This window comes from Meleagris gallopavo, chromosome 2 (genome assembly GCF_000146605.3).
Source record: "Meleagris gallopavo isolate NT-WF06-2002-E0010 breed Aviagen turkey brand Nicholas breeding stock chromosome 2, Turkey_5.1, whole genome shotgun sequence".
NCBI lineage: Eukaryota > Metazoa > Chordata > Aves > Galliformes > Phasianidae > Meleagris > Meleagris gallopavo.
The window spans coordinates 104137460-104164070 of record NC_015012.2 but is presented as its reverse complement, the minus strand read 5'-3'; the positions used below and the strand labels follow the sequence as shown (position 1 = coordinate 104164070).

Genomic DNA, 26611 nt, shown 5'->3' with positions numbered 1-26611 from the left:
TCCGGCTCCGGCTCCGGCTCCGGTTGTGGCTCACGGTTCAGGCTCGGCTCCCGCCACCGCGGCCTCGCCGACTCCTCGCCCGCTCCGCGGCTCATGAGAAAACGCGTTGTCTGGCAACGCACCTATCGCGCACGCGCAGTGGCACGGCGCCGCCGCTGAGGCGTCGCGCTGTCGCCTAGCAACAAGGATGCGGCGCATGCGCGTAGCGGTCCGGTTGCTTTGCGGCTCCGCGTCGCCAGGCAACGGCACGTCCGTGCGTGCGTCTAACGCCCTCCGCAAGAGTTGCTGCGCATGCGCAGTAGAGCCAAGGGGGATGCAGGAGGATCGCGCGTAAGGGGTGAGGCTATGGGCAGTGCCAGCAGAGCTCGGTCCGTCCTGAAGGGCGGAGGGATCCAGGAAGGCTGGACGTTGCTCGGGAAGGAAACCCTGAGATGTTTTTGTAAATCTATTAACAGCAAGAGGAGGGCCACGGAGAATCCCCTGTCTATTGGACGTGGTGGGGAATGTTATTGCTGAGGACAAGGAAGAGGCTGAGGTTCTCAGTGCCATCTTCTTGCAGCTCCTTGGTGTTCCCTGCAGTTTTGGGGATATTCTATGATCCACGATTCTCTGATTAACAGCTGAGTACTGCAGAGAGCTTACACCAAAAACCTTGCCAAGCAAACCTGGTATGCTTGAGCTTGTCCTCACTGCCTAGAAAGATTTCTCAGCTTGCAGATACTGTGTGCAGCTCAGCCTGGGCAGCCATTGTGAATCAAAGCGATGTCACCATCATATCACAGTCGTGGCCCGGATTTAGTGGGCTTCAGGATGCTCTGGTCTCTCTTTGCCTGCATGGCAGAATAAGCAGCTGAGGAGTGCGGCGGTTGAGCTGGGAGAAGGAGAAGGGATGTGGGTAGGAGTGGGTGTCCTATGTTGCCCCTGCCTTTCATCCCCTTGGGGTCTGCCTGGGTTTGTCGGCCTCCCCGGGGCTCCTTGCAGTGCTGGGTGTGCAGGTTGATGCTGCCAAATGGACTGGGATGGGCATGGGGAGCACAGCTTGGGAGGCCAGCACTGGGATGTGCAGACCTGGGATCTGTGCTGTTGAGAAGGTGTTACTCTGGGAATGATGGGATGAGCATAAGAGGAGCCTTGTTATTAAGTGCTGTGTGTTATGCATCTATTCAAGAGGACAACCACTGAGCCCGGACCCTTGAATCACCATTGAAGATGTTCTGGCTCCTAGTCAAGTTATTCCTCATTGTTCAGCTGCAAATGGTCTTGAAAATATTGGGCTTCCATGCTTTTGGGAGACAACTCTGGTCATCAGCTCTGATAGTTGCCCTGTCCTTGCAGAGGGTGGTGCTGCAGGTGAGGAAGGATCCCACTCCCCAGCCTTCCCACCTTCCTCCAGCATTGGGGCCCTCCTGAGCTCTTCTTGGCACCTGCACCCTGGGCCAGAGGGATCCCACTGGAAGGAAGTTGTGCCCCACTAAACCTTCTTGTGTGCATACAGAACAGTGCTGTGAAAAGGAGCACACGGAGAAACACAGTCCGGAGGGAAACTGTGCAGAGGCACACGAGGAGATCAACGAGGATTGCGAAAAATCTAAAGAGGTGTGTATTATACAGGGTGGAAGAGCTATTGAGGGGCCAGGCTTGATCCAAGTGTTGCTCAGGAGATGTCCACTGCCCTGTGTTCACACCCACCACAGCCCCTTTGCCCAGAGCCCCTGTGTTGGAGTCCCTGGCCACTGAGCTCCTCACTATTCCCAGTATGGGCTTGGAATTACAGCTCAAGGGGATCCAAAGGGAGCCCTAAGATTCCTCTCCACTTCTTTTCTCCCTCCCAGATTGAGACAGCGGGTTCTGCATTATCAGCTGACCTGTGGCTGCAGGTTTCATGTAGTGGATAGAAGAGACTGCATCCATTGTGTGCAGCATCAGACCCTCTCACCACCACCACGTGCACTGGGGTCACGTGCACTGCACAGGGTGAGACGTATCTGTTTTGAGAATCGTTGAGAGAATGTATAGAGACAAGAATGGCTGTAAGCAGCAGGTCAACTGTGAGCCCAGATTTGACAGGATAAAACACAAATATCCTAAAAACATCTCTGAGTGTTTCTTAAGTACTGAATGAGGGTCTTGCACACTTGAAGCTGAGCATGGTGGGTCATCAACAGCTGAATATTACAGAGAACTTACACAAGAGCCCTTCCCTCCCTCCTTCCCCACTCTACACAGTCAGAAATACCCTCAAACTTCTCGATGAGTACAAAACCACCAGAGAGAAGGCTGGAGGGAGCTCACTGTGCCAGAAGATGTGGCTCCCTGTGAGCCTCAGGGCTGTCCAGCCATTGCCAGTGCTGGGTAAGTGGCCCTCAAAGATGTTTGTGCTGCTGGATGCTTCTCTGCCTCTGCTACACCCCAGAGAGGGCAGAGCAGGGTCAGCCCCTTGCAGAGCCCCCAGACTCTCTTTCTCAATATCCCTCAAGGAGCATTTGGGGAACATTCCAATGACTCTAGCGCCTCAGCTCCAGTTCAGTTCTTGCACTCCTCACATCTGCAGCAGGGTGCTGAGCTCTCTGGGGGGTGCCAACCTCTGCCCCAGAGGGCAGAGGGTCACAAGGCCCCATCCTGGGTGTTCTGCCTGGGCTGGCTGTGCACTACTGCTAGCCCAGGGGAATGATACCCAGCCTCACGAAAGGAGCTCCTCCAGCCCCATTTCTGTGAGCGAAGGCAGGAATGCACAGATAAATGCAGAAGAGGAGTGAAATATGTCCTGAGGCTGCCAAGAGGCTGTGGGAGGAGAAGGGCATGGGGCTGGGGCAGGCGGTGGTTCTGAGCTGGAGGTTGGATGCTCCCATGCTTCATGCCCCCAGGAGCTTCTTGACCATGTAGCCTGGCATGCTGTAGAGGAAGAGGGCCACCATGATGAGGAGCAACAGGGCCAGCACGATTTTGATGATGAGCCACTTGTAGCGGGTGCAGATGAGGTATTTGATGGACTTGAGAGGGTTGAGGAACCAGATGAAAGACGTGTCTGGACGGCTGCCGGGGAAGCAAACACCCATCATGAACGCCACAGTCATGGAGAGGGCAGGCAGCACAGCTAAAGAACCACAGGGTGGAAAGGGAGACCATGGGTCCATCCCTGGGTAACTTTTGTAAGGGGAATTAGCAGGACAGAGCAAAGGCAGGGATGTGGGAGAGCTATGGGGAGCTAGTGTCTTGTTGGTCAGGACAAGAGAGGAGGAGTTGGGAGGCCAGAAAAAGGGGATGAAGTTAAGTGGAAAGGGAGCCAGGCAATGGTAAGGAACCAAAGGAGAAGGGCCATGCCCATAACTTCCATCCCTGACGTGTGACCCTTCTTCACCTCCCCATGCATGGGTCCCTTCCTGAGCACCACCCAGCAGCGTCTCTCATAGGAGCCCAGGCATCTCCTGGGGAGATGGGTTTTTCTGCTTACTTGGGTTTTTCCAGTGGGTCGGGCTCATTGCGAGCAAGCCCAGCAGGCGATTTCTCTGCCTCCTCTGCAGTCAGGAGATGCAGTTCAGCTTCGACTTTCCCCTGAAGGAAGAGAAAGATGTTGTGCTTCAGGCTATGCTCCCTGCCTGGCCCACAGCCATGGTGATAGGGGGGCCTAAGGGAGCAGAGAGGAGTATGGGGATGGTCTGCAATGGCTGTGGTCCCCAGGGTGGAAAATCATCCCCTTCTCCCCATCCTTACGGTGATCTCCAGCTCGTCATTCTCATCCCTGGCCACAAATGGCCACCAGCCCTTCACCCTCTTTTGCTTGAAGATTGAGACCATGGGCAGCTCTGCCTCGTTTGTCACCATTTCCAGACTGCACTGCTTGGATGTTTTGGCTCCCCGGGGAAAGCGGTTCAGGTCCAACTCAATGGCCCCTGGCATGAGACAAGGAAGCATAGATGTTGGCACCCCCAAAACGCAAATCCTTGGCTGGAGGTGGGCTTGGCCATCATCGCCTTCCCTGGAAAACTATTCTGAACTGCTTTGGGAACTAAAAAGCTGATGTCTGCTTTCAGGACCAGCCTTTGAACAGCAGAGAAGATAAGGGCTCTGTTCCTATATACATTTACAGACAACGTCCAAAGGGATCTGTAAGATGTAGTGGCTTGAGGACCGGGGCTGCCCTTCTGAGCTCTGTTCCTGTCCAGGTGTTGCCTCACCTACACCACCCCTGCTCCTCCAGCCCCAGATAGAACCCTGCTGGTTGTCCCACTGCCCCAGCTCAACAGACCCCCCCCTTACCAAGGAAATCATCGGCTGAGAAGTGGTCAGCATCCCAGACCTGCAGGGTGAGGCGGGCTGGGATCTTGTACTCGGTCTCGTCCCAGGAGAACATGGATTCTTTCTTGGAGATGACAATCTTCTCCTCTGCCATCAGGTAGTCGAAGGGGAAGATGTAACGCCAGTTGAAGTTGCCTTCGCCGGTGAGCGAGTGGTAATGGACGTCTGTGTCTTGCTTGTCCTCCTGCTGACCCTTCAGCCACCTGCAGGGCCCAGAGGGGTAGAAATCTCCAGAAGGGAGGAGAGGGCATGGGGCCATCCTGCATGTACAGCCAGGATGCCTCCAGGCCAGCAAGGCATGGACAGATTGGAAGGACCTAAGAGCCTTAAGTGATGAGCTGGGGCTGCTTGAGTCACTGTGATTCTGTGAATCACTGCAGCAGCCCCAGAGGAGAGACCTAGAGGGAACAGTGGGGTTTGAGTGCAAGAAATTCAAGTTGGCTGTTGGGAATATTTCTCCAGGAAGGAGGATGTTGGAGGTGGACAGGAGCAAGGAGCATTGCATGGGAATCGGGAGCAGAGCATGCTGGAGGGGTGTCCCCATCCCACACAGTTGGAGTGGACAAGCCCAGAGGTTGCTGTATAGTTCTTCTCACTCCATCATGGGGTAGTCTGAGCTCCACCAACTTTAGGTGTTCGTGCAGAAGCAGCTCAGTCTGTATTGGTCACTGTGGATTCCCTATATCAGGGTGCATCTATTCCATCAGGAAGATTTAGGGTCTGATGCAGCCTCTGCTTCAGGGTGGGGTGGACTCTGCTGACTCAGTCTCCAGTGACAGGACCTGAGGTGCCCAGGTTGGCAAGGCATCGCATCACTGGAGATAGTGTTGGTGCTATCTAATCTAGCACCTACATCTACCTCCAGACCCACCCTGCCTTCTCCATAGCACCAGCACCCCCAGGGCTGAAGCAAAGGAAGTGACCATGCTGTACATACCCCCTGACAAAAATGTCACTGGATTTCTCGCCAGTGAAGTAGTCATCATCTTCCAGGATGACCTCATCTGTGTTCCACACTATCACTCTGAGCTCATACCTGGCAGGAGAAAGGGAAACAAGGAGGTGAAGTGGTGGGGAAGAGGCAGGAGGAAGGGAACAAGGGGGATGGGAGACTGGTTCCAGGCATGGGGAGCACAGGCATCTGCACACAGGGATCTGCTCACAGGGATCTTATCCAAAGAAAGGGACCCGGAATGAGTAAGAGCTGGGATCAACCCAGGAGGAGTCAGTGGAGCAGCAAGGGAAGCTTTACTTTCCTTCTCCTAAGCTTATGCACAATCCAGGCCAGAGGATCTAGGGGATAGCATGGCTTGGTAGCTGGGTAGATTTATCACTAAAACAGGCTGTGTCAGCTCTTCCAGACAAAGCAGGACCATAACAGAATCCCAGCCCCCAGGATTCCAGCTTCGGGCTGGAGATCCCCTCCTGCGCCAGCAGGGCTGCCCAGAGCAGGTTGCCCAGCAGTCTCCATAATCAGCAGAGAGTTTATCTTATGGCTAGGTACAAAACACCCCTATTTATTCAGACCCTCTGTCTCCTTTCCAGGGCCTCATTATCAGCAAGTTGAGACTCAACGAGGCCAAGCTGACCTCTCCATCTCCCACAGGAGATCCCCAGGGAGAAACGCCCACAGCTTTCTGTTCCTTGTGCCAGGGCTCCAGCACCAGGTTACAGGTCACTGCTGGACATGGCTGTCCTGGGCTGCCAGATAAACCTCTGCTTTTCCTCTGTGCTGGTGTCTGGACATTGCCCTTGGCCTTGGCTTTCCTGCAGCCTCAATCTTGAGATCCTAACTGCAGCCCTCTGGAATCCAGAGAAATTCTCTCCATCCAAGACCTCACCTGCAGTGCATGTGAATGCAAGAGACTCCCAGTGGGATCCCCACTCCACACTCCTGGGGTGGGAAAAGGACACAGTCCAGTAGAATAAGGCAGGACTAGGAAGGATGCAGAGGGAAGAAATGTGTCTTCTCTCCAAAGGAGGCAGGAGAGGCCATTATGACAGTGCCTGCTCTGTCCTGCTTGGATTGACCAACCTTGTCTCAGTGGCAACCCTCTCCTCCTGAAAAAAGCCCATCCAAACTGACCAGGAATGTCATGCCCTAACCTAACGCTGCCACTATTGGGGCTGGGATAGCAGTTCTAATTTCCTAGTCTAGACTGACACAGCAAAATCAGGAGCTGCCAGGCAGAATATTCAAGGGCTCTGGAAGCTCTGGAAGGGGAAGACATCACTTGGTGCCTCCATTCTTAGGATGTCTGGAAGTGCCTGCGTAGCTGGAGTGCCTAGACAGAGGGCTGGGCCATGGAGAAACACAAGTAGTGGGAAGAAGAAGGACTGTGCCCCCAGCCATAGTTTTTCCCAGTAGTCATTTGATTGGGACATTCCTTACTTCTTTGGTTTCCTGGGGGAAATATCGATGGCAGGGCCAGGTGCTGGCATATCCATGGGGAACATGTCCACCCACATCTCCAGGCGACCCTGCAAGGTTGGAGAGGTGCAGTCAGCTCCCTGGTCCCTCCTTGCTCCTCGTACCCACAGCATTGCCCTGAACTCCTGCTGCCCTTCTGCGTCAGTCTGGTCATGCCAGATGTGGGGTACAATTTGGCCAGAAGTCCTTGCCCACCCTCATGGCATGGTGTGGTGCTGAGATGCATGGGCATGGAGGAGCCAGGGGACCCAAATTCTTAGGGGTATGAAAGGGACAGCCTTGACAGGGAGAGGCACTGAAGATTCTATGCAGTGGAGTTAACAGGCAAGTGCTAAGGGCTGCTGATGCCCAAGTGCAGCTCTCTGGGGGCCTGGAGGACCTGCTCAATGCCCGGCTTGTCAGGGTTCAGCAGCGGGCGCGTCTCCACGTGCTCAGGGACCAGCTTGCAGCCTGCCCGTGGGACGTCCTCCCAGTGGCGCAGCACGGTCAGGGCCAGGTGTTCATCTGTCTGCTTCTTCTGACCTGCGTGGGCAGAGGAGCTTGGAGATCTAGATAGAAAGACACCAAGGAAAGCAAACAACCCTCTTGCTCTGCTCAAGAAGGACCCAGATTTTCTTGGCACCAGCACACCCACACACTCTTCTTGGATTCCTCTTCCAGCTTCTCCCTGCTCCAAGGAAGCTGAAGTGCCTGCTAGTGATTCCTCTCCATTCACTAGTGTCCACTTGACCCAACACTTCCTAACTCTTCTCTTTCTCCTGTTACCATAACCATTCGCAGGAGGTCCAGATCCCCTACCAGCCTGCTTTTATTCAGGCTGAACCAACTCCGTATCTTTTGACCACATTCTCCTCCTGTGCACACTTCATGGCCTGCTTTCATCTTTCTTGTGAATGTGGGTGCACTGGGACACAACCTTTGAAGATTCAGTTACATCAGAGACACAGAGCTTCCTAAAAGCTGGAAAGATCAAGGTGGGCTCTCTTCATTGCTCCTCAAGCATACACTGTCAGGAGAATGTTCTAAAGGCAGCTTTGGTGATCTCATGCCATGGATACCCATGAGCAATTCTAACAGCACCCCACTGGCCCGGGTGGTCTACAAGACACTGTCCAGCCAGCAGCAAAGTGAAGGGTCAATGTAAAGTGGTAGATGGAGAAGGACTGCAACATTGCATTAGGATTTTGGTGCCACTAGACCTGTCTCCAGCCCTGATGAGGAGACACCCAGACCCCTGCTCCCCTCCAACCTTCATCCCATGGGGCAGGTACCATTTTCATCCTCAATCTCTGTGGGACCAGTGTACACCCTGTTGGCAACTTTCACTCTTCCTCCTGGCCCGAAGTGTGGCCCATCCACCTTGCCCTCTTTGCACAGCTTGGACAGGATCTGAGAGGGCTTCATAGGGTCACGCCAGATGTTATACCCATGTCTGCAAACAGGAGGGCAAGGTCAGTGAAGTAGCAAGGAGAAAGAAGATAGGTTGTTTCCCTCTGCAAGCCAGGTAAATGCTACTGCCTGGAAGGACTCAGCACTCATAGAGTAAAGATCTGGGGCTCCAAATGTGAAACCTCAGAGCAGACAGGTTCCACTGCATCCCTGCTCTATACTTTGCTAACACCTTTCTGCCCCAGTCCCTTTATTCCGTGCTGACTCAGACCTGAAATCGCCAGTGCACCCTGCTTGACCTCTGATGCTTTGCTCTTTTGGTCCTCCTGCTATTACAGCTCTAGTCTCACTCTTCTACTGAGCCCCATCAATGCCTCAACTCCTTCCTCCCAACCCTGGATTCCTGCTTACAACCCACTCTGCTGTTGCACTCCTGTTCTGGTCCTAAAACCCCTGTTAAGAGAAAAAGTACAGCACAGACTTCCCCATCAGAAGGCAATGAAAGAGGGAGATTCTTGCAGGAGATCTAGGCTTGGCGTGGAAGATGAGACAGGCATGGGTCCAGGCAGGAGACTGGGCAGAGAAAGCTTTGTTCGTACATGGAGTAAGTCTGTGACACCCCACATGTAGCTCGGTGCTTGCTGTAGTAGCGGTTCTCCAGGTCAATCTTGGTCTCCCCAATGAGGTCGTCTGTCCCCACCAAGTCCCAGTCGTACACTGCCACTGTCAGCATGGACTCCATGGGGAAGGTGGCCTCAATGTCAAAGGACCTAGGCCAGGGGAAAGCAGATGAAGAGAAAGAGTTGGAACACTTGGCTACTGCTCAAGATCATGGGCAAGTTGGGTCTGCTCCAGTCTGCTGTTGGTGTTTAATTTGCTTTTGTCACTACACTACACGTATGCATTGTAGCTGTATCTCTGCATGAGCTGTTTTGGATCCAGCAGCCCTAGAAAGAAGGTAGCACATGATGACTGCTTGACTTGGTTGACTCAACAGCCCTGAAACTAAGTTGGTGGGTCACTGGTGAGCCAGGCAATACTCACAGGAGTTCAGCCTCCTAAAGCAGATACTTTGTCATGTTCAGATGTGGACATCTTCTAAACATCCTTTACTATGTTGACCACACTGTTGCTAAAGGAGAGGTGGGCTTAAATGAGTATGCCTGCACACTTGTAAGGAAAGTGCTGTGTGATGAGTCCCAACCTCTTAACACTAAGCAGCTGTAGGATGACTAGGGTGCAGGTCCAAGTGATGACAAGCGTAGCTAACCCATTCTGGGTGTGAACAGGTGTATAGAGCTTGGGCAACTCACTTTCCAAAGACAGGGTTCAGCTGCTTGGAGATATAGTTCTCCTTGTCTTTGATGTCTGTCTTCCCCAGCTTGATGGCAATATAAGGATCAGCTTTCCCGTTGATGTCAGCTGGGTGGAGGTCTGTGGCCTGGAGTGGAGAAATGTTAAGTCAGCTCCATCCATGCTAGTGAACAATTCAGCAATGTTTCTGTCCTGATCCGTGAGACCAGGTGGCTCTACCTGGCCAAAGCCACATGGCGAAACTCTTTTGTCCCCTAAACAGAGTCACTTCGCTTAAGCTGGTGAGAAGTCCTGCTGCATGTTAAACCCTGTCTCCACCTGGGGAGAAGTTGAGTTGGCCTAGCCAGGCATAGTTGGCTGTGTCCCCTCAGAAATATGTAAACAGAACCTCCTTTCCTGTTTCTAAAGAGAGACCTAGAGCAAAACTTGTAGGTCAAGAAGACTTCCTCCATCAGCTGTTGTTCTCTCCACTGAGTACGTTGAGGTCCAGGGCTTGTGGGGATTCACCTCACAAAGGGAATTTTTCTCACAAATCACTCTCATATTAAGGGTGATTTCAAACTCTCCAGTTCCAGCCTCCATTGTTGCACACATCAGCAGTTTCCCATGCCAGGGCATATCTATTGATGAAGCCAGTCCCGGTTAGCAGTGGTACTGGCCAGGCTGGTAGCTACTGTCACAACATCAATGGTGACGATGAATGGTAGACTCCTCCTCACCACTGGTCACAGTGATGCTGCACTGGATGGAGAACCAGGCTAGTGGGAAACATCACCCAAAGTTGTATTTGTAAAACATCAGGGGCAAAGTGGTAAAAAGGGTCAGCCTGTGTGCTCCTATGCAGGGCTAGTGCCTCGCTGATGTCTCACTCCTGTTCTTGCAAACACAAGGTGACTGGTTTGGGGGTCAGAGTTTCCCAGGGCACACTCTGTATATGTAAGGATGTATTGTCCATTAGCTGCACCAGGCTGATAATAATTCAGGATATGCTGAAGAAGGTGCCACCCCCTTCTGCCAGGTCTGCTAGATCCCGCCAGCTCCCACTGTGCTCTGTACTAAAGCGTGATGGGGATGTAAGGAACCAGCACCTTCTAGTCCAGATCCTGAGAGCTAAAACCCAGTTTACCTGCAGATTTAGGATCAGCTCCAGGATGTGCAGTGTGGAAGGGAGCACAGGATCATACCTTGCCACACCATGCTATTATACTCACCCTCACAATATAGACTCGGACCAGCACGTTGATGGGGTCATTGCTGGGAATCCCCTGGAACATGCCAAAGGTGGGGTCGTATCCTGCCTCCTTGGTAATATCATCAGGGAGAGGCACTTTGTAGACACACATGGAGCCCTGGTGGGAGGGAGTACACAACCTGATTAGAACCTGGCTGCCCAGGGCGAGCAGGCCCATCCTAGATCACCTTGGGCTCAGCCTTGCCTCTAGCCATGTGCTGTAGCATATCTGGAAGCTTTCTTCACCCCTCAAGCACTGCTTTCAGGGTTTGCTACCACGAGCAAAGAAATTCGACAAAGGGAAGGAGGCTTGCAGAGGAATCGGACTAGCAAGGCGCTTATGGACAGGGATTTCCAAGGCTAAAACTACAGAAGGACAACAGCCTGGGGCAGAGATACCAAGTCTCAGGCACCAGGCTGGGCTCTTGGGGCTGGGCAGGAGTGGTCCTGGCCAGAGTAGTTGGAGGTGGCAGCCACGCTTTTTATATCACTTAACACAAGCAAAGGGCAAATTTGGCATTAATAGGCTTAATCTGGTCAGGATCACACCCTCCAAAAGCACCCTCACTTTTCCAAGAATCTTACAGTGGACAGATGTGCTCCTGCATTGCCTGGGTACTGGCACAGGTGCACAATGGCAGTGAATCCAGGTGAGTACGCCTGAGGAGAAATGGTTCACAGAGAAAACCAAGGGCAGGACTCATTTCCACAGCAGTCTTTGAAGAGGAGAAGCCTTCTGTAAGAACTATCAAGCATCTGTTTGCCTACAGACCACTCTCTCTGTAGATGCGCTACCTGAAGTCTGGAACTATCCATAAAGGCTTTCCATCCATGCAAGGTTTTGTGGTTGGGTCAATGTAATTTGATTTTTACTGCATCCAGTCCCTTCCTATTGAAGCACCTTCAGCACAGAAGCCTATAGGCAAGGACTGTCCCTGTCCTGGGCAACTCAGCCACCAAACTCACTTTGAACCTTCCCACTATCCGCTCTTCTTCTGTTGCATTGTCATCATTGTCCCCAATCTTCCCACGGAGCAGGTTGAAGGTGTGCAGCCAGTCCTCAAAGTTATCAAACTCTGCTTCTAGCTCTTTGTTGAAGACCTAAAAGACAGAAAAGAGGGGAATCAGGTAAAAATAACAACAACAACAACAAAAACAACAACCAAAACAACAAAACCACTGAGGAAAAAATATGCCCAGTGCAACTAAGATGGAACAAAGCTCCCAGTGCCAAATTCTCTAGGAAGAGAAAGGATCTTTGGTTTGGACCTTGATATAAGTGCCTCCTCAAACTGATTGTGTACAAGAGGGATGTTCAGCTGAGTGGATGAGAGCAGCTGTTCCCAAACTGTGGAAGATTCAGGTTCTGAGCCCCAGATTCGCAGGCTACATCAATCCTAGTAAACACCATGTACCGTAAAACAGAGCCCATCCCTGCTGAATCTCAATTGGGCTGGCCAGGGCTGGAAAGCCCTCCCCTCTAGCCAGAGCCAAACCAAGCTGCAGGGCCTCCTTCTTGTGAGCTGACACACGCACCTTCAGTTCATCAATCTTCTGCTTGTTCTTCTTCTCAGGGAGCTCAGGGGCTGACTGCTGCTTCTTCTTCTTGTCATCTTTGGGTGCCTTGGACTTCTCCTTGTTCTTTGCCTGTCCCTTGAAGCCTTTCATGGGAGAGTCATCAAGTTTGATTTCTGGGTCCAAGGGAAAGCAGCAAGGATGGAGGAGATGGAAATGAAGGTGAAGAAGGGTGGGGGAGACAGGGAAGGGAGACTTGATCAAGGTTGTTAAAATGGAAGGATCATGAAAGCTGACAGCTGTGATTGCCTGCAGCTCCCATTCCAGCTCTGGAGTAATTCTTCAAGCCCTCTCCTTTCTTTTCTTGTTCTCTGGCCATCGCTGCCTTTATCACAGCATTTCCAGAAGCCTAGTAGCCTCCATGCAAGGAGCTTCCAGAATACAAATTATTTAGATGGCCGAGAGCACTAGCTTCTAGCTAGCCTCCATAGCAGTAATAAGACCTGATCCTACCAACAGCATCTCCTTTTCTTCCTCCCACTGAAGAATTTTCCTGTCACGTGCAGCCTGGAAAAGAAAAGCCCAGCCTAGGTATTGCAAAGGTGACAGTGCTTGATGCTCAGCACCAAGGCACAGGCTGCTGCCCTTACAGAGGGTGATGCCCGTGGCCAGCTGGGTTTCTATTCAGATCAGCCACCAGCTGGTGGCACCAGTTACACAAGGAAAGGCTGTTGGAAAGAAGTCTGAGCTGAGCAACGTCGTGCTCTTCTCCCACCCATCTACAATCCCCATCCCTCACTGCCTCAATCTGCCGGCTTTCATGATTGCTGGGCAGTGCAGATGAGGACAGACAAAAAACAACAAGGACATAGTGTTGAAGAGGAATGGAGGAAGGAATGGGAGTGCCAAGGGGAAATGGGTCCTGCTCAGAAGACAGAACAAGAAGGATGTGGGATGCAAGACATCTCCCAGCATCCCTGCCATGACAGCAAACCCAATGAAGAAGCTGCTCCAAGTTTGGCAAGACTTCACTTCATCTTTCTTATGATATGAAGGCTGGCCTTCATAATGAAACCAGGCTCTATGCTTCTCTCAGCTAATAAATTTTGCATTGCTTAAGCAACAAAACGGCCTGTTGCCATATGAATGTGGGACATACAGAAAGGATGGGTGAAAGTCCTCAGGGAAACCTGTTCCAGCCCTACTGATGGGACTGGCAAGGAGCCTCCAGGCTGCAAATAGATGAGGTCACCCGTCACCCCTGTGGCCATATGCATGGTCCAGCAGGGTGCTCAAGCCCTGGTCCTCCCCTTTGCAGCTCAACTCCCTCTCTTGCTTGCAAGCTGCTTACCCTCTGCAATCTCCATCTCTTCCTTCTCCTCTGCTTCTGCTGCAGCTACTTCCTGCTGCCGGAGTTGCTGGGGGAGAAATGAAGCAAGCAAGGAGTGGGTAACTGTGTTAAGGGGCTCTGTGCTCACTGGAAATGCCTGACTCAGGGTCATAGCTTTTTTCCTATCCAAGCAGCGAGCTAAGGTCTGGCCACAGAGGTGCTTGGTGCAGCCTTGAGCAGTGATGCTGTTATCAGTTGTGTTTGCCTGCAAACCCAACACCATGTGCATATCAAGTGCATGCAAGGAAGCTGAATCTTGCTCAGCTCTGACAAGTGAATGCCTCACCAACAGCTGGAGAGAGCTGAGGCCTTGGTTACAGGAGGTAATAGCATTCTCCTATTCCTACATACCCCCGCTCCTTTGTTCAGCACCCACCTCTTTCATAGTCTCAATTGAAGCAAAATACTTGGACCACCAGTCCAGCATGCTCTCATCTGGCTCCTCCTCTTCTATTTCTTCTCCTCCTCCTCCTCCTCCTCCTCCTCCTTTCTTCTTCTTTTTCTTTTTCTCCTTCTCTTCTTCAGACTGAGGGGAACAAGGGTAGCAAAGGCAGAGAAGAGGATTCAGGTGAAAATCAAACACATCTTGTAGTGGAAAGGTGGTGGGGAAAGCACCTGAGCAGACAGTGCCTCCTGGCTGCATGGCCTCTTTAGCACTTTCCCCCTTAAGACAAAGACATGGGCACTGAGCAGCAAAGTGAGGTGCCTAAGGCTCCAGCAATCCTGTGCCAGCATCCTGAGACATCTCTTCCTATCCGTCATCCATTTCATTCATGCATTTATCATGCTACAGCACAGTATGTGGCAGCGATCCTCCCTCTGCCTAGGAAGTACCCTGTGTCCTCCTGGAGGCACCACAAACCCCTCTGGGTTCTGGTAACTGGTTATGATGGCAATAACCAGCACCTCCTTCCCAGGGAGCTGTCTGCCCTGCTCCTCCTGGCACAGCAGTGCTGGGAAGTGCTGGTTCAGAAGTGCATCCCAGTCTGCGGTGACCAGGCCAGAGTTCTTTAACAGGCAACACTACTCCATCTCTTCCCTGGGACAAAATGGCACTAGTCCCCACCTATTTTAGGGATGTTGAGGATGCATGGTCCATTGAGAGCTGCTCAGAAGGGTAAGATGGGGTGTAGAGGTTGGGAGCAGGGATGATGAGCAGAGCCATCACTTACCACATCCACCTTCACCACCGCATCAGAGTTCTGCCGCCCAGGGTGGAAGGGAACAGAGAGGAAGAGTAGGTTAACAGTGCAATCTCACCTGAGTTTGCATACACACAGGCACATACATGTATGGCAAGCTGGAAAAATCACAGACCATTCCCCATGGTGTAAAAAACCACAAGCCTTGCACAGAGCCCTGGCTGGGAAAGCTCTGTGTACATGGGAGATGCTGCTGTGACACACCAAACTCAACTCTGCCTTGGAGACACCTCTCTTGGGTTCCAAGGAGAACCAGCATTCCATGCAACAAAGATTCTGCTCTCTTTGAGCTTTTCTTGCATAGGAAGGGAGGTCCTCTTTCCCATTTGACCATTTTTGAAGGAAAACAAGAAGCTGTCTAATTTGCTTAGCCCAGAATTGTCCTTCTCTGGACAGCAAGAAACAGTTGAGTCTAGCCACAACAGAAAGAGGTTGATTTGTAGGACTGGTACTGACCCAAGACCTTTCAACTCCAAGCATCAACCCAGCCCTGTAATTGCACAGGATAAAGCAACCCTCCTTTGGGTGAAATCCCCCAGAGATGGGCAGTTCAGTGAAGAAAGCAATGTTAACAGAGCTCTGACACACAGATACTCACAGCTTCTAGCTTCACCATGGTCTCCATCTTCTTGATAGGAACCTCAGGTTCCATGTTGACAATGATCTCCCCTGTGGGGCGAGAGCGAGGGGCCCCGTTGGCCATTGCCAGATAGCCTTTGAACTGTTTAGCTGGTCAGAGGACAGAGAAAGAGAGAACAAGAGAGAAGGAGAGAGTAGAAAAGAAACTGAAAGCTCAGGTAAGACGTTGCAATATTCATGCAGGAGTGATGTAAGGTCATCTTGCTCAGGGGAGAGGGGTGGGGGGAATGAGCACAGACCCTTATAGCATGATTAAAAGATGGTGATGTAAAAAAGGAAAGCAGAGGATGAGAAAGGTTTGTTTTTAATATCTGCCCCAACTTCTAGAGAAGAAATATGGAAAGGGATTACCCTGAAGATACCAGCACACTGAGATGCAAGTAGAGGTCCAAACAGCAGCAGCAGCAGCAGAGAGCATAGCAAATTCACCTTGAATCTTGGGGAACATATGGAGTGTGGAGTCATGAAGATACAGAGATCATAGAACCACGGAATGGATTGAGTTGGAAGAAACCTCTAAAGGCCACCTGGTCCCACTCTGCTTCAATGAACAGGGACACCCACAGCTCCATTAGATGCTCAGAGCCCCATCCAGCCTGACCTTGGGTGTCTGCAGGGATGAGGCACCACCACCTCTGGGCAACCTGTGCCAGTGCCTCACTGCCCTTATTGTAGATGGTAGGGAATGAAGCGGTCTTGTCTTACAACAGGAACCATCCCATTTCCTCTTTGTCTATGCCCCTCAATTGTCTGCGGTGCTCCACAGACACCCCCACAAGCTGTGTCCCCATGGCCCAAGGCTGGATACCTGTCATATTCCAGTGCTGGGCTTTCTTATCTGGTGGGCGGTAGATGAACTTTCGGAGGGAGCTGACAGTATGGGAGCCCACCAAGGTGTAGCGCCCAAAAGCCCGGCAGTCCACCACTCGGATGTTCAAGGGCGGGTGGAGCAGCTCATTCTCTGGGAGGTCCTGGGATGTAAAGATGTGCCAGTTAGCAAGGGATGGATGTGGGCTGTGGGGCTTTGACATGGGTTGTTGGAGAGACCAGCAGGAACTAAAGCAGAGATAGGAGAGGAAGAGGTGTAGAGCAGCTCAGGGAAGCAGGCCTTGGGAGCGCTCTGAGAAAGGCCACCACCAACTGGGTTGGAGATCAAATCCTTTGTTGCTGCAGGGAATCTTGAAGCAAGGGGCTAGGAGCCATCATCTGGGGCTTCAGAAAGTCTGGGGCATCTGAGGGCCCATGGGGAAGAGAAGCACTCACCACTTCAAACCACTTGACCAAAGTGCTGAAGTTTGGGTTTTTCTTGTAGTTCTGGATGAGGGCTGACTGGACCCCCTTCCCAGCACACTCAATGTCCACACGGGGTCGGTCCACCTGGGCCAGGTTCACTCTCTTCAGGTCCCTGAGTCCCCAAAACAAGATCTAGGACAGGAGGAGAAAGCATGAGTGTGAGAGAAGGACTGCCCTTGGATAGAGTCCAGCTGGGGCCATAGACTTTGGTATAAAGAAGCTGTATTGAGGAGCAGGGAAACAAATGCCATTGCTTGGGGACTGGTGGATCCCTGAGCATTCCTCTTCTTCTCTGCATGGCCTGCAGCACAGTCTAACACCCCACATATTCCAACCCACAGCTGATCCAGAATAACCCAAGATCTCTGCTGCTCTCAGCAGTTTCTTTTCTGCTCTGGGACCTCACTGAACACAAGAAGATCAAGTTTGTGAGATGCACACAGCCCACCTCACTGCTGAACATTAAGATCTGGCACTCCAATGCAATTACCTCCACTCTGTATTTACTCAGCACTGGCCGAATCCCCAGTGGCACCGGCAGGATGGGGCCTCGGTCTATGTCTGTGGGGCCATCAATTGGGGGCAGGTCTGACTTGCCCCCGGAACCAATCTGAAAGAAATGCAGTGTGGATTAGGAACATTGTGTTGTAGAATCATATAACGTTTGGGGCTCAAATGGACCCTTACGCACCATCTAGTTCAACCCCCTGCCATGGGCAGGGACATCTTTCCCTAGAGCAGTTTGCTCAACTGAGCTTTGAAAACTTTTAATAATGGAACGGTCACATCTTCTCTGTGAAGCTCCAAGAAAGAATGAAAATGAAAGGGATCTGCGGTAAGCATGCATCCTCCTGCTTTATTTTGTATACAGGGAAGAGCCCAGAACACCTGGAGCATAACGCAAGAGGCAGAAGGAATTGGTTGTGGCAAGGTGTGAAAGGGGAAGCTGGGAAAACAAAAGACTTGGACAAGCCTTTGAGCAAGGTGCTTGGACAGAGAAACAGGAAAAGCACCTTCATGGTAAGACTCTAGACTCAACAGCAATCTGCAAGGCTGCCCTGATCTTGCCATTATCACAGGGCATCTGAGGACATGGCAGGCAGACATGCAAAATAAAGTCCCCTTTGAAATGAAAGTGGGACCTGGGATGGAGAGAGCATGTAGCTCCGAAATGTTCAAACTGGCATCTTGAAGAGCACCAAGACATCTATTGATGTCTTGCTGTATAGAATTTGGGCTAACACAAGACATCAATAGGGTGTCCTGTCCAGGACTTGCTGTACACCATCTTGATCAGCATAACTGCACAGGAGCTCTTGCTGGCACAGTAGCTGTGCTATGCCCTTCTGGATTTTGAAGGATGTACAAAATACACACTCTCTGCATAAGCATGGATTAATTCCCACTCCCTTACAACTTCCCCTCCCTCAGTCTGTGCTTGCTGGCACCTGGAGCAGCTCAAAGGCAGCCAGAAGGTCTCCTGCTGTAGAGTTGCCCCGGTAGATCTGGTAGTATTCCAGCTGTGGGGGGAAGCGTGGTGGGCAGTACTGCTCATCTGACATTTTCACCACTGGCTTGGCAAAGGTGCGGCCCATGAAGTCAGCTTTGCCCTAGAGAGGGAAAGGAGTACATGAGTTTGCTGGCCCAGCACAATATATCTTACAGCTTTCTCTTTTTTGAGACATCAAAGATTAGTGCCAGCTTTGGCTTCCTGTCTGAGGGCACTTTCTAAGTATAAACATCTTCAAGGTAAAGGAAATGGCCTACGGCTGGAACAGCAAGGAGGCCATGATTGAGCAGCTACTTTGAAGGGAAAGACTAAGGTAATGTCTCCTCAATTACCACATCACAAAAACTCTTGCTTTACTCTCCAAAAATAAGATATCATTCAGTTTTGTCTAAGAGATGAGTAGCAGCTCCTAGTTCATGCTCTTGGAAATGCGGGGGTATCTTCTTCCAAGGATCAGGAGAAAACATGCTTCTTGCACCTTCACGGAATCATTTGGGTTGGAAAGGACTGCTAAGATCATCAAGTCCAACCGTTAACCCATCATCACTGTGCCTACTGCACTGTCTTCCTGGCCTGTGAACATAGCATCAAAATTAGAGACATTTTTCTCTGCCAGGATTCATCTTACCACTGTGTCCTGGTCATAGATCTCAATGACAATTATAGGAGGGTCGTCCCGCATCTCATGGGCTTCTCCGTACAGCTCCACATTGTCAAAAACCAGCAGCTGGTCCCAGGTTGGGCACAGGGTTTCATTGAGAACCTAGAACGGAAGATGGACTTACAGCTCCAGCCCAGGGTTGGGATTCTACAGAATGACAGCAGGCTGGATGTCAGTTTCAGTTTCCCTGTCCCAAAGGCAGCCATGGGAATGGGCTTTCAGCATGCTCCAGTTGCTCCTAGCCAGGCAGGTGAAAATGCAGTCTCAGGGATGCAGGAAGGCAGTGTGCGGGTGAATGAGGGTGTGTTCTGAAGGTGCTGCTGGGGAAGGGACTTCCAGCAGGGCCCTTGGAAACAGCCAAGCCCCAGTGCCATAGCAACTTTCCCATACCGTGTTTAATTTTAACCTCACCCATGATTCACTAGCAGTCATGAGACCTGTCGCATGGGAGCAGGATGTAGAGCTGATGGGACAATTGTCACAGCAACCCCAGAAACCTCCAGCCCTCCAGGTCAGGAGAGGTGTTTACCTCAGTGCATTGGCTCTGGGAGGTGAAGAAGACTCGGGCAAAGGGGTCTGAAAGGCCACTACTGTCAGCAGCAAATAAACTCCTGGCCTGGTACATGTGGGCTCGCAGCTGGAAAACTTGCTTCTCTGCAACAGAGAATGGAAGTGAGGGAACTTACTACACAACACTGGAGCCCAGCTGTGGGGCTCAGCCTGGAGAGCAAGAGCTCAGCAGTCTCCTTTTGCTCAGGTTCAGCACTAATGAAGGAAATACATTCAAAACATGAGTCCCAGGTGGATAATAATTTCCTCAGCATCCTACTGTTGATATGCAGAATGACAGCTAAGAACAGGGTAGCAGGGAAGAGGCCATACAATTCCCACATCTCAGCTCGCAACCAGAAGGCCCTCATCCCAAGTGGTGTCCAAGCTGGCTTCCTCCTGCCCTCTCCATGTCCTATTCCCAGACCTACCAAGGGTGGGAAGCTCTTACTGGTGTAAAGAAGGCTGATGGGAGGGAAGGACGGCAGGTTTTGGCCTCTCGTGGTCTTCTTCTCCTCGAAGCCACAGGGCAAGCCACTCAGGAAGTCTTTGCGCTGTTTGTTGAGGCCCAGCCACAAGTAAATCTCCATCTTGGCCTGAACTGTCCAGCCGGCAGGTCCGAAACCCCTCTTTCCAGGCAGCTGGGCATAAAGAACAGAGAAGTTTACAGGTTGACAGAGGTGGCCTTGGAGAAGGACAGGCCACGTCACACCACACTTCACTGCACTACACTGCTTGCACCCCTGCCACTTAAACACAAGGACCCCATCCTCATTTTTTCCAGATGTTCTTCCTACAACACTGACTTCCTCTTTCCAAATCAGATTTCCCTTCTCTGGCTAACTGGACCAAACATCATTCCCCTTCCAGACATTTCTGACCTACTGAACTGAATAAGATCATTGCTAGCAGCAGGTTTCTATCACTACCAGTAGTGGATCTTTTGTGCCTACTATTCAAGCACCAGCAAAATTGGACCCTCAGTTCTCTCATCTCTATCTCCCACTCTCCTGCTCTGTCTCTTCTCCACCTCCTCCTCTTGGCTGCATTTCCCCCTGGGAAAACAGGCACACACCTTGAGAAAGACGGTCTTCACTTTGGCGCAGTCCTTGCCCATCTCCTCATCCACAATGGAGTAGAGGATGTCCTTGGAAGGGACACGGGCGTAGGCAATGCGCTTGTTATTGCTCATCATCCAGACGAAGATGTCGGGGATGGTGTGCTGGGGCTGTGAACAAAACCAAAGAGACGTGTCAGGCCCTTAGCGCTTTCTGAACCACTGAGGTACTGGCAGGGCTGCGGAGCTTTGTAGGGCAAATTCAGCAGATCCCACAGCAGATGGATGCCCCTAGTGCCACATTATGACCATTGGAATGATATTGAGCCTCCCATTGGAGAACCTTGTCTGCTTAAGCAAAGCTGCTGAGACCTAAGCTCTGCAGTGTGAAGCTTAGGTAGAAAAAAAACCTGGGATTTATGTTTGTTTTAATCAAAATAATAACTTTGGGGGTTAGAAGACTAAAGATTTATCTTTCCTCATTTCTCAGTGACCATGAGGGCTCATGGGCAGAGACCATATCTCAGTTCCCTACTATGAAAGATGTTGAGAGGAAGAGTTTTAGCGCTGATCCATTTCACTCCAGCAGAGCTCCATGGGGGCAGTGTATAGACTTGGAGAGACTCCTTGGGCAAGACCTATGCCATGAGGACCTCTCGCACCTACAGAGATTGCAGAGAGTGCTCCTCTTGGGCCCTGCCTGCTGTGTCAGTGCCCTGTTGCTCCCTCCATGCAGGGGAACGCACCTCGTCTGCCAAGAAACGGAGTTTCTGCAGGAAGTTCTGCACCTGCTTCAGCTTGTCTTTCATGGTGTTCTTCTTCACCTGCGACCGCAGAGTCGTGGCTTGCTGGCCCATGTTCTCCTGCAGTGAAAGGGGAGTCCAAGACAGTTCAGAATAGGGGCCATGAAGGCTCTCACACCTTAAATACATGGAGTTGCAGTTGTCTACGGAAGCTGGTGTCCTTGACCGTGTCAGCTGGATAAGCTGGTCTTTGTATGTCTCTTCTGCATGTCTAACGCTTTTGCAAAGAGCTGGGCTATCAACCCCAGATATGTAGGCCAGCTCTACTGCTGGAGCAGCTGTGCTTTGCAGAGATCCCCCCAAAATCCTCCTCTCCAATTTCCTCAGCTGTCTGACACCAGTGGGGCTCTTTGCCAGTACTCCTGGATTCCTTCCCATGGCAAAGCAGAGCACAGTGGAAGAGAGGCAGTCATGTATCCCCAAGTACCTCTGGGATCCATGCAAGACTCAAGAGCTCTTGGGCTCCTCTATCCAGCAGGAAACCCCAAACCCTCAATGCATGGAGACTGGAAACCAGCATGCCCAAAGAGCAAATTCGCATTGCTTTATCAAGGTCAGAACTAGTCTCAGATCTTCCCAATTGAATCACACTCACCAGCTCCCGCATGCAGGATTTGAGCCTCTCCCGGTCCAACCTCGTGCGAGAAGAGTGGTGCTGGTCCTTGTCAGCCAGCGTCACAAAGCGCCTGTGGGAAGGGAAGCATGAATGTCTTTGGTCCCCATTTGGAATGCAATCATTTCCAGGCAGCTTTTTGCCTCCCAGTGTGGTGTTGTACATGGAGAGTTGGTGCCATTCAGGTACCAGCACACAGAGGCCGCAATATTGAGGCTTTTGTTGCTGTTTTGGGATTGTTGGTGTGTAGATATAAGCACCACTCCAAGCCAAAAGGCAACCCATGTTGTGTTGTGCCAATGCAATGAAATACTTGCCTATCCTCCAGAGGATAAGGCGTGATGAGATCACAACCTCAGTGCCACAACCTTGCCCATAACCACACAGAAAGCAGGGGTTTGCAGTACAGCACTTTTGCCCATCTTTTACTCACAAGCATCCGCTGCTCAGCTCCTCCAGGACCCCTCGGAGCCGGCGCTCTGGGTGAGGTTTCTCTGTTTTGATCATTTCCTGTACATCATTGAGCCCTTCCTCCTGCAGCAGGGATAGGGGAAGTGGTGAGGGGGGCAGTGGGGTGAGGTCCAGTCCTACAAGGATCAACTCCATAGGGGGCTGCTAGTGGGAGCATCTAATTGCTTTTTCACATGTGATGATGTCAGGTCTTGGATCCGGGACAGGTTTGGCTGTGGGAGGCAGCTTTGGATGATGGGAACAGCTCCCACATCATCCTGGCTGGATCTGCTAGGTTTTCTCTTTACCGATCCTTCTTGGACTCCTCTGCTCTACTCCTTGCTCTAGTCAGGGGGTGTAGTGACAGGACAAGGAGTAAAGGCATTAAACCAAAAGAGTAGATTTAGAGTAGGCATTAGGAAGAAATCCGTTATGATGAGGGTGGTGAGGCCCTGCTACAGGCTGCCAAAGAAACTGTGGGTGCTCCATCCCTGGAGATGCTCAGGGCCAGGCTGGACGGAGCCCTAGAAAGCCTGATCTGGTAGGAGGTGTCCCTCCTGGGTGGGCTTTAAGGTCTCTTCCAACCCCATTCATTCTAAGATTCTGTAACTGGATGCCTGCTTTGACCCCACCAATTTGGAGTTGACATAGAGGCTCCTCAGGAATTAGCTGAGATGACTACTGAGGCTCTGCCGGAGAAGTGGCTTCACTCCTACAGTCTGTGGAGTGGGCAGCCTCCCTGCTCTTCTGCTCTTTATGAGAATCCCTGGGTCTAACTGAGAAAATACAGTGAGCTCCTGGGATTTGGAAGTGTTCAAAATGTGGAGCACTTCATACCAGGGAACTTTTCCCTTTCTGCACAAGCTGTCTAGTGGACCCCTACCATGATTTGTCCCTGCTTTGTGGCAAGCTGCAGAGATGCTCAGGGAGCCTGGATGTGCCCCATGGCTAACCCCATGCCCCAACTCCCTCCCTCCCCAGCACGTACTGACCAGCTTGTCTGCAATCTTGTCCATGATGTTGGCGTTATACAGCCTGCGGCGCTGATCCTGCCACCAGCTCTTGATGTAGATGCAGGGCTTCTTCTCAAAGTAAGGCAGGTGGAAGTAGTTCCTGCAAGAGGAGGCAGATGAGATGCTCCATAGTGGTCATACTGATGGCCAATAGCCCGTGTCCCCTGTCTCTTTCTAGGTGGCAGAGCTGTGATGGGGATGGAGGACTCAGGAGGCCAGACTGATCTACACTACATCTTCAAAGAGAGAGGCTGCTTCGCCACCAGCACACTTCCCTGCACTGGATTTGTTGGGGCCAGCACATTGGCATGGGCTATCATGAAACCTCAAGCATCTGCTAAAGCCATCAGTGACATTTCCAGAGAATATGTCAGCACTGCCCCATGGCTGAGCGTGAGGCTCCCAACAATTCGGGCCTTCACCTAGGGGAAGATGGAGCCCAGGGAGATGGGCTCACAGATGTGTGGTGCTGCTCCTCTCCTTGCAGCATTCACCTTCGCAAGGAGTTGGTGAACAAAAGAGGGAATCCCATGCAGACTTCATCCAACGCACAAATAGCCTTAGTTCAATGTGGCTTGTTTTGTTTTTCAATTGAATTAACTTAGCCAATTAATTCTGATAGCTAGCACGTATCTACTGGTAAAACATCATTAAAATAATCCAGTTTAAGTACATCTCATTAGGTTATATCCAATTAGCTTTCCTGAGTATGAGTCCCTTGTATGCAAGCCTGGTCTGTGTCCAGCCTGGGCACACAAAGACGTGTGCTGATCCCACTCACTTTGGGGCTTTCTGATCAATGACTGTAGACAGACTGAGCCGAAGAGAGATGCTGAAGGCTAGCGAGACTGAGGGGATTTGGTCTTTTATCCCAGCCTCCTCCCTAACTCATTCTCAGTAACTTGTTCCTGCAATTTTTTTTTTTAATCCTCCCTTCCTCTCTGGGTGCCCATAACCTCATCTTGCTTTTAAGATCCCAGGTGATATTAAAAAGGCAGCTTGTTGCAGCAATCATAGGGTTAGAGCACTGTGGCGCTGGATAGCCAAGTGTTAGGTGTACAGCTGGTCACATGCGTGAGAGGTGAATTCAAGACTTACCTGTCTGTAACCAGGGGCTTCATGGGCTGAGATGAGGAGACAGAGACCATCTCTCCATCCTCATCAGCTTCATCCTCACTGGAGTTGTGCAGCAGCTCGGACTCCTCCTCGTCCCCATCCCCACCCTCCTTCTTCCTCCGCAGGACAGGTTTGGTCATGCCATCAATCTGGTTCCCATAGTTGCCTCAAGAATGAAAAATGAAATGAAGTCACAGGGGTGTAACTCCCATGGAGGCTAAGTTGGCTCTGTCACCTGCCTTTCATTCAAGTTGGGAGATATTTTCTCCGCAGGGCAGTTGAGTTCAACTCTGTGAACCTTTGCCCAGAAACCACAAATTAGTGATGGATGTTTACACTCTGTTCAGGCCCCTTTTCAAACTAGAAGGAATGCATGCCATCCCCTTGTGGTCAGTCTCAGAAGCATGTGCTCTGGCATGGAAAAGGGGGAAAGAAACCTCGCTCTTGTTCTTGGATCCCTCATTCCCCACGAAGCATGCTTCAAAACCACCCTCACCAAGAAAAAAACCAACCTATTGTAACCTCAAAGTTGATGGGTTTGTCACCAATCTTCCTGTCGATCATGGTAGCTTCCAGGAAGGCTCCAAAAAGAAAGAACTCCTCCATCTTTCCAGTGCAGTTCTGCAGGATAAATCCCAGAGATCATGGTTTGGGTCAGCCAGAGGGACACTGAGCCCTGGGCAGAGGAGTTCATTATCTGGTCCACCTGAGCACCCTCATGAGCTCTGTTTGGGTTTTAAGGAGACCATGGAGTTTTGTGTCCTTCAGCCTGACCCGTGTGAGGGGCAGATGTCTGCCTGAACTGGGTCTCTAGGAGCTCTGCAGAGAGAGTTTGACCAGAGGTTTTAGCCTGATGTTTGAATGTGGTGGTTTAACTGAGATTGGCCATCCCTTGCTCATGGAAGACTGTCTAAAGGACACTCAGGGATATGAGCTCAAGCTTGCTCACAAACTGAGATAATCAAACCTTGGTGAACCCTTTGTTTGGATGCACTTTCAGAAATCGAATGGCTTTACTTCCAGGTGGCTTAATTTCCTCTAGAGCTGAGATGAGACCACTTTTCACTTTTCCGTTCCCAAAGGAGAGCTTTCACACAGAACATGAGCTGTCATTCAACAGCTCCATTTCTAGTTCTCACCTCTGGTTCATACAGACTGACATATGGGGGCATCCCTATTATAGGACAAGAACGGATCTATCTGTGTACACAGAGCAAAGACAGCAGAACATTTAGCATAATACTAAGTGAAATCCTATCTGTGAGACCAGAGATAACCAGCCAAGGGACTGAGATCCAGAACTCTTCATTGCCAATGGTAGGGTCAGGGGAGACTCACATCAGCAACTGGTGTGGCCTGCTCCACTTGCACCTCAGTGGAGCTGTTGATCTCTGGGTTGCTGGTATCCAATATCTCAACAGCAAGGCTCATCAGAAGCCTGGCCCGGAAGGAGACGCCTTCCCCCAGTCCCTCATTCAGTTCTTGGTGTTCATCCATCAGAGTGTAGTTCCGAGTGGAGCCATACATGTTCACCCACGCGGGGCCAAAGGTGGGCAGATAGCCTGCAGGGAACAGATATCCTTGTAGAAAAGGGGGTATGCAAGAAGAAGGGCACATCTTTGTCTCGGGATCATCACTTTCCTGCTGTGAATGGTAACATGGACTTGAATATGCATATGTGTGCATGGAGATGCAGATGCATTTTTGCAATTACATATGAAAACAGTTTTGCAGTGAAGGCAGTGATGGGTACTTTGCAATGCATCAGTCTAAAGAGGTGAGTCTCCCATTGGGCATGTCTCTTAATATGAGAGTCAAGAAAGAAGAAAGAACTCCCCACTGGTTCTTTTTCAAAGAGCCATCTTTGGTTTCACGATGCTCCTGCCTATGTGTGCTCACGTGTTCATTTATGTGTGAAAGTGGAAGCCTGTCAGATATTCATCTATCCATGGCAACAGGTGACTCGGAACTGTTTTTTAATGTCTTTGCCTTCAAATGTTGGCCTGAAGACTTGTGATTGGGCTTGATTTTCAAGGAGCTCTTTTCCAGTGACTTCAGAAGGACACTGCAGTAAGTCTTGCTCACTCCAACCAAGAAGCAGCTAACTCCAGGACTGGGAAGAAAGCCTGAGCTATTTTG

At 51.1% G+C, this 26611-nt stretch overlaps 1 protein-coding gene and 1 long non-coding RNA gene across 4 annotated transcripts in view; one reads left to right on the top strand and one right to left on the bottom strand.

Moving 5' to 3' along the window:
* The first annotated feature begins 6 nt into the window (after window positions 1–6).
* LOC109366333 lies at window positions 7–2076 on the top strand. The gene is made up of 4 exons (XR_002112622.1): window positions 7–337; window positions 1169–1350; window positions 1496–1596; window positions 1833–2076. It is a non-coding gene; the product is annotated as an uncharacterized LOC109366333 (long non-coding RNA).
* A 149-nt stretch (window positions 2077–2225) lies between these two features.
* The window catches only part of OTOF (otoferlin), a 71996-nt gene continuing 47610 nt past the window's right edge, over window positions 2226–26611 (bottom strand). The window contains exons 15-46 of one of the 3 annotated variants that reach the window (XM_031552646.1): window positions 25811–26034; window positions 24985–25093; window positions 24455–24638; window positions 23336–23456; window positions 22327–22427; window positions 21876–21966; window positions 21224–21340; window positions 20496–20648; window positions 19872–20061; window positions 19401–19525; window positions 18839–18973; window positions 18149–18310; window positions 17191–17310; window positions 16671–16832; window positions 16216–16378; window positions 15367–15497; window positions 14739–14768; window positions 13943–14092; window positions 13528–13594; window positions 12198–12352; window positions 11628–11762; window positions 10642–10779; window positions 9430–9557; window positions 8716–8886; window positions 7999–8159; window positions 7107–7249; window positions 6689–6777; window positions 5234–5332; window positions 4258–4499; window positions 3712–3890; window positions 3452–3552; window positions 2226–3033 (exon numbers count right to left, since the gene is read on the bottom strand). In XM_031552646.1, the coding sequence (XP_031408506.1) occupies window positions 2853–3033; window positions 3452–3552; window positions 3712–3890; window positions 4258–4499; window positions 5234–5332; window positions 6689–6777; window positions 7107–7249; window positions 7999–8159; window positions 8716–8886; window positions 9430–9557; window positions 10642–10779; window positions 11628–11762; window positions 12198–12352; window positions 13528–13594; window positions 13943–14092; window positions 14739–14768; window positions 15367–15497; window positions 16216–16378; window positions 16671–16832; window positions 17191–17310; window positions 18149–18310; window positions 18839–18973; window positions 19401–19525; window positions 19872–20061; window positions 20496–20648; window positions 21224–21340; window positions 21876–21966; window positions 22327–22427; window positions 23336–23456; window positions 24455–24638; window positions 24985–25093; window positions 25811–26034 (4457 nt within the window). In that variant the 3' untranslated portion in view covers window positions 2226–2852. The remainder of the gene's footprint in view (window positions 3034–3451; window positions 3553–3711; window positions 3891–4257; window positions 4500–5233; window positions 5333–6688; window positions 6778–7106; window positions 7250–7998; window positions 8160–8715; window positions 8887–9429; window positions 9558–10641; window positions 10780–11627; window positions 11763–12197; window positions 12353–13527; window positions 13595–13942; window positions 14093–14738; window positions 14769–15366; window positions 15498–16215; window positions 16379–16670; window positions 16833–17190; window positions 17311–18148; window positions 18311–18838; window positions 18974–19400; window positions 19526–19871; window positions 20062–20495; window positions 20649–21223; window positions 21341–21875; window positions 21967–22326; window positions 22428–23335; window positions 23457–24454; window positions 24639–24984; window positions 25094–25810; window positions 26035–26611) is intronic. The other 2 variants (XM_003204581.4, XM_010708059.3) reach the window with 2 other exon arrangements.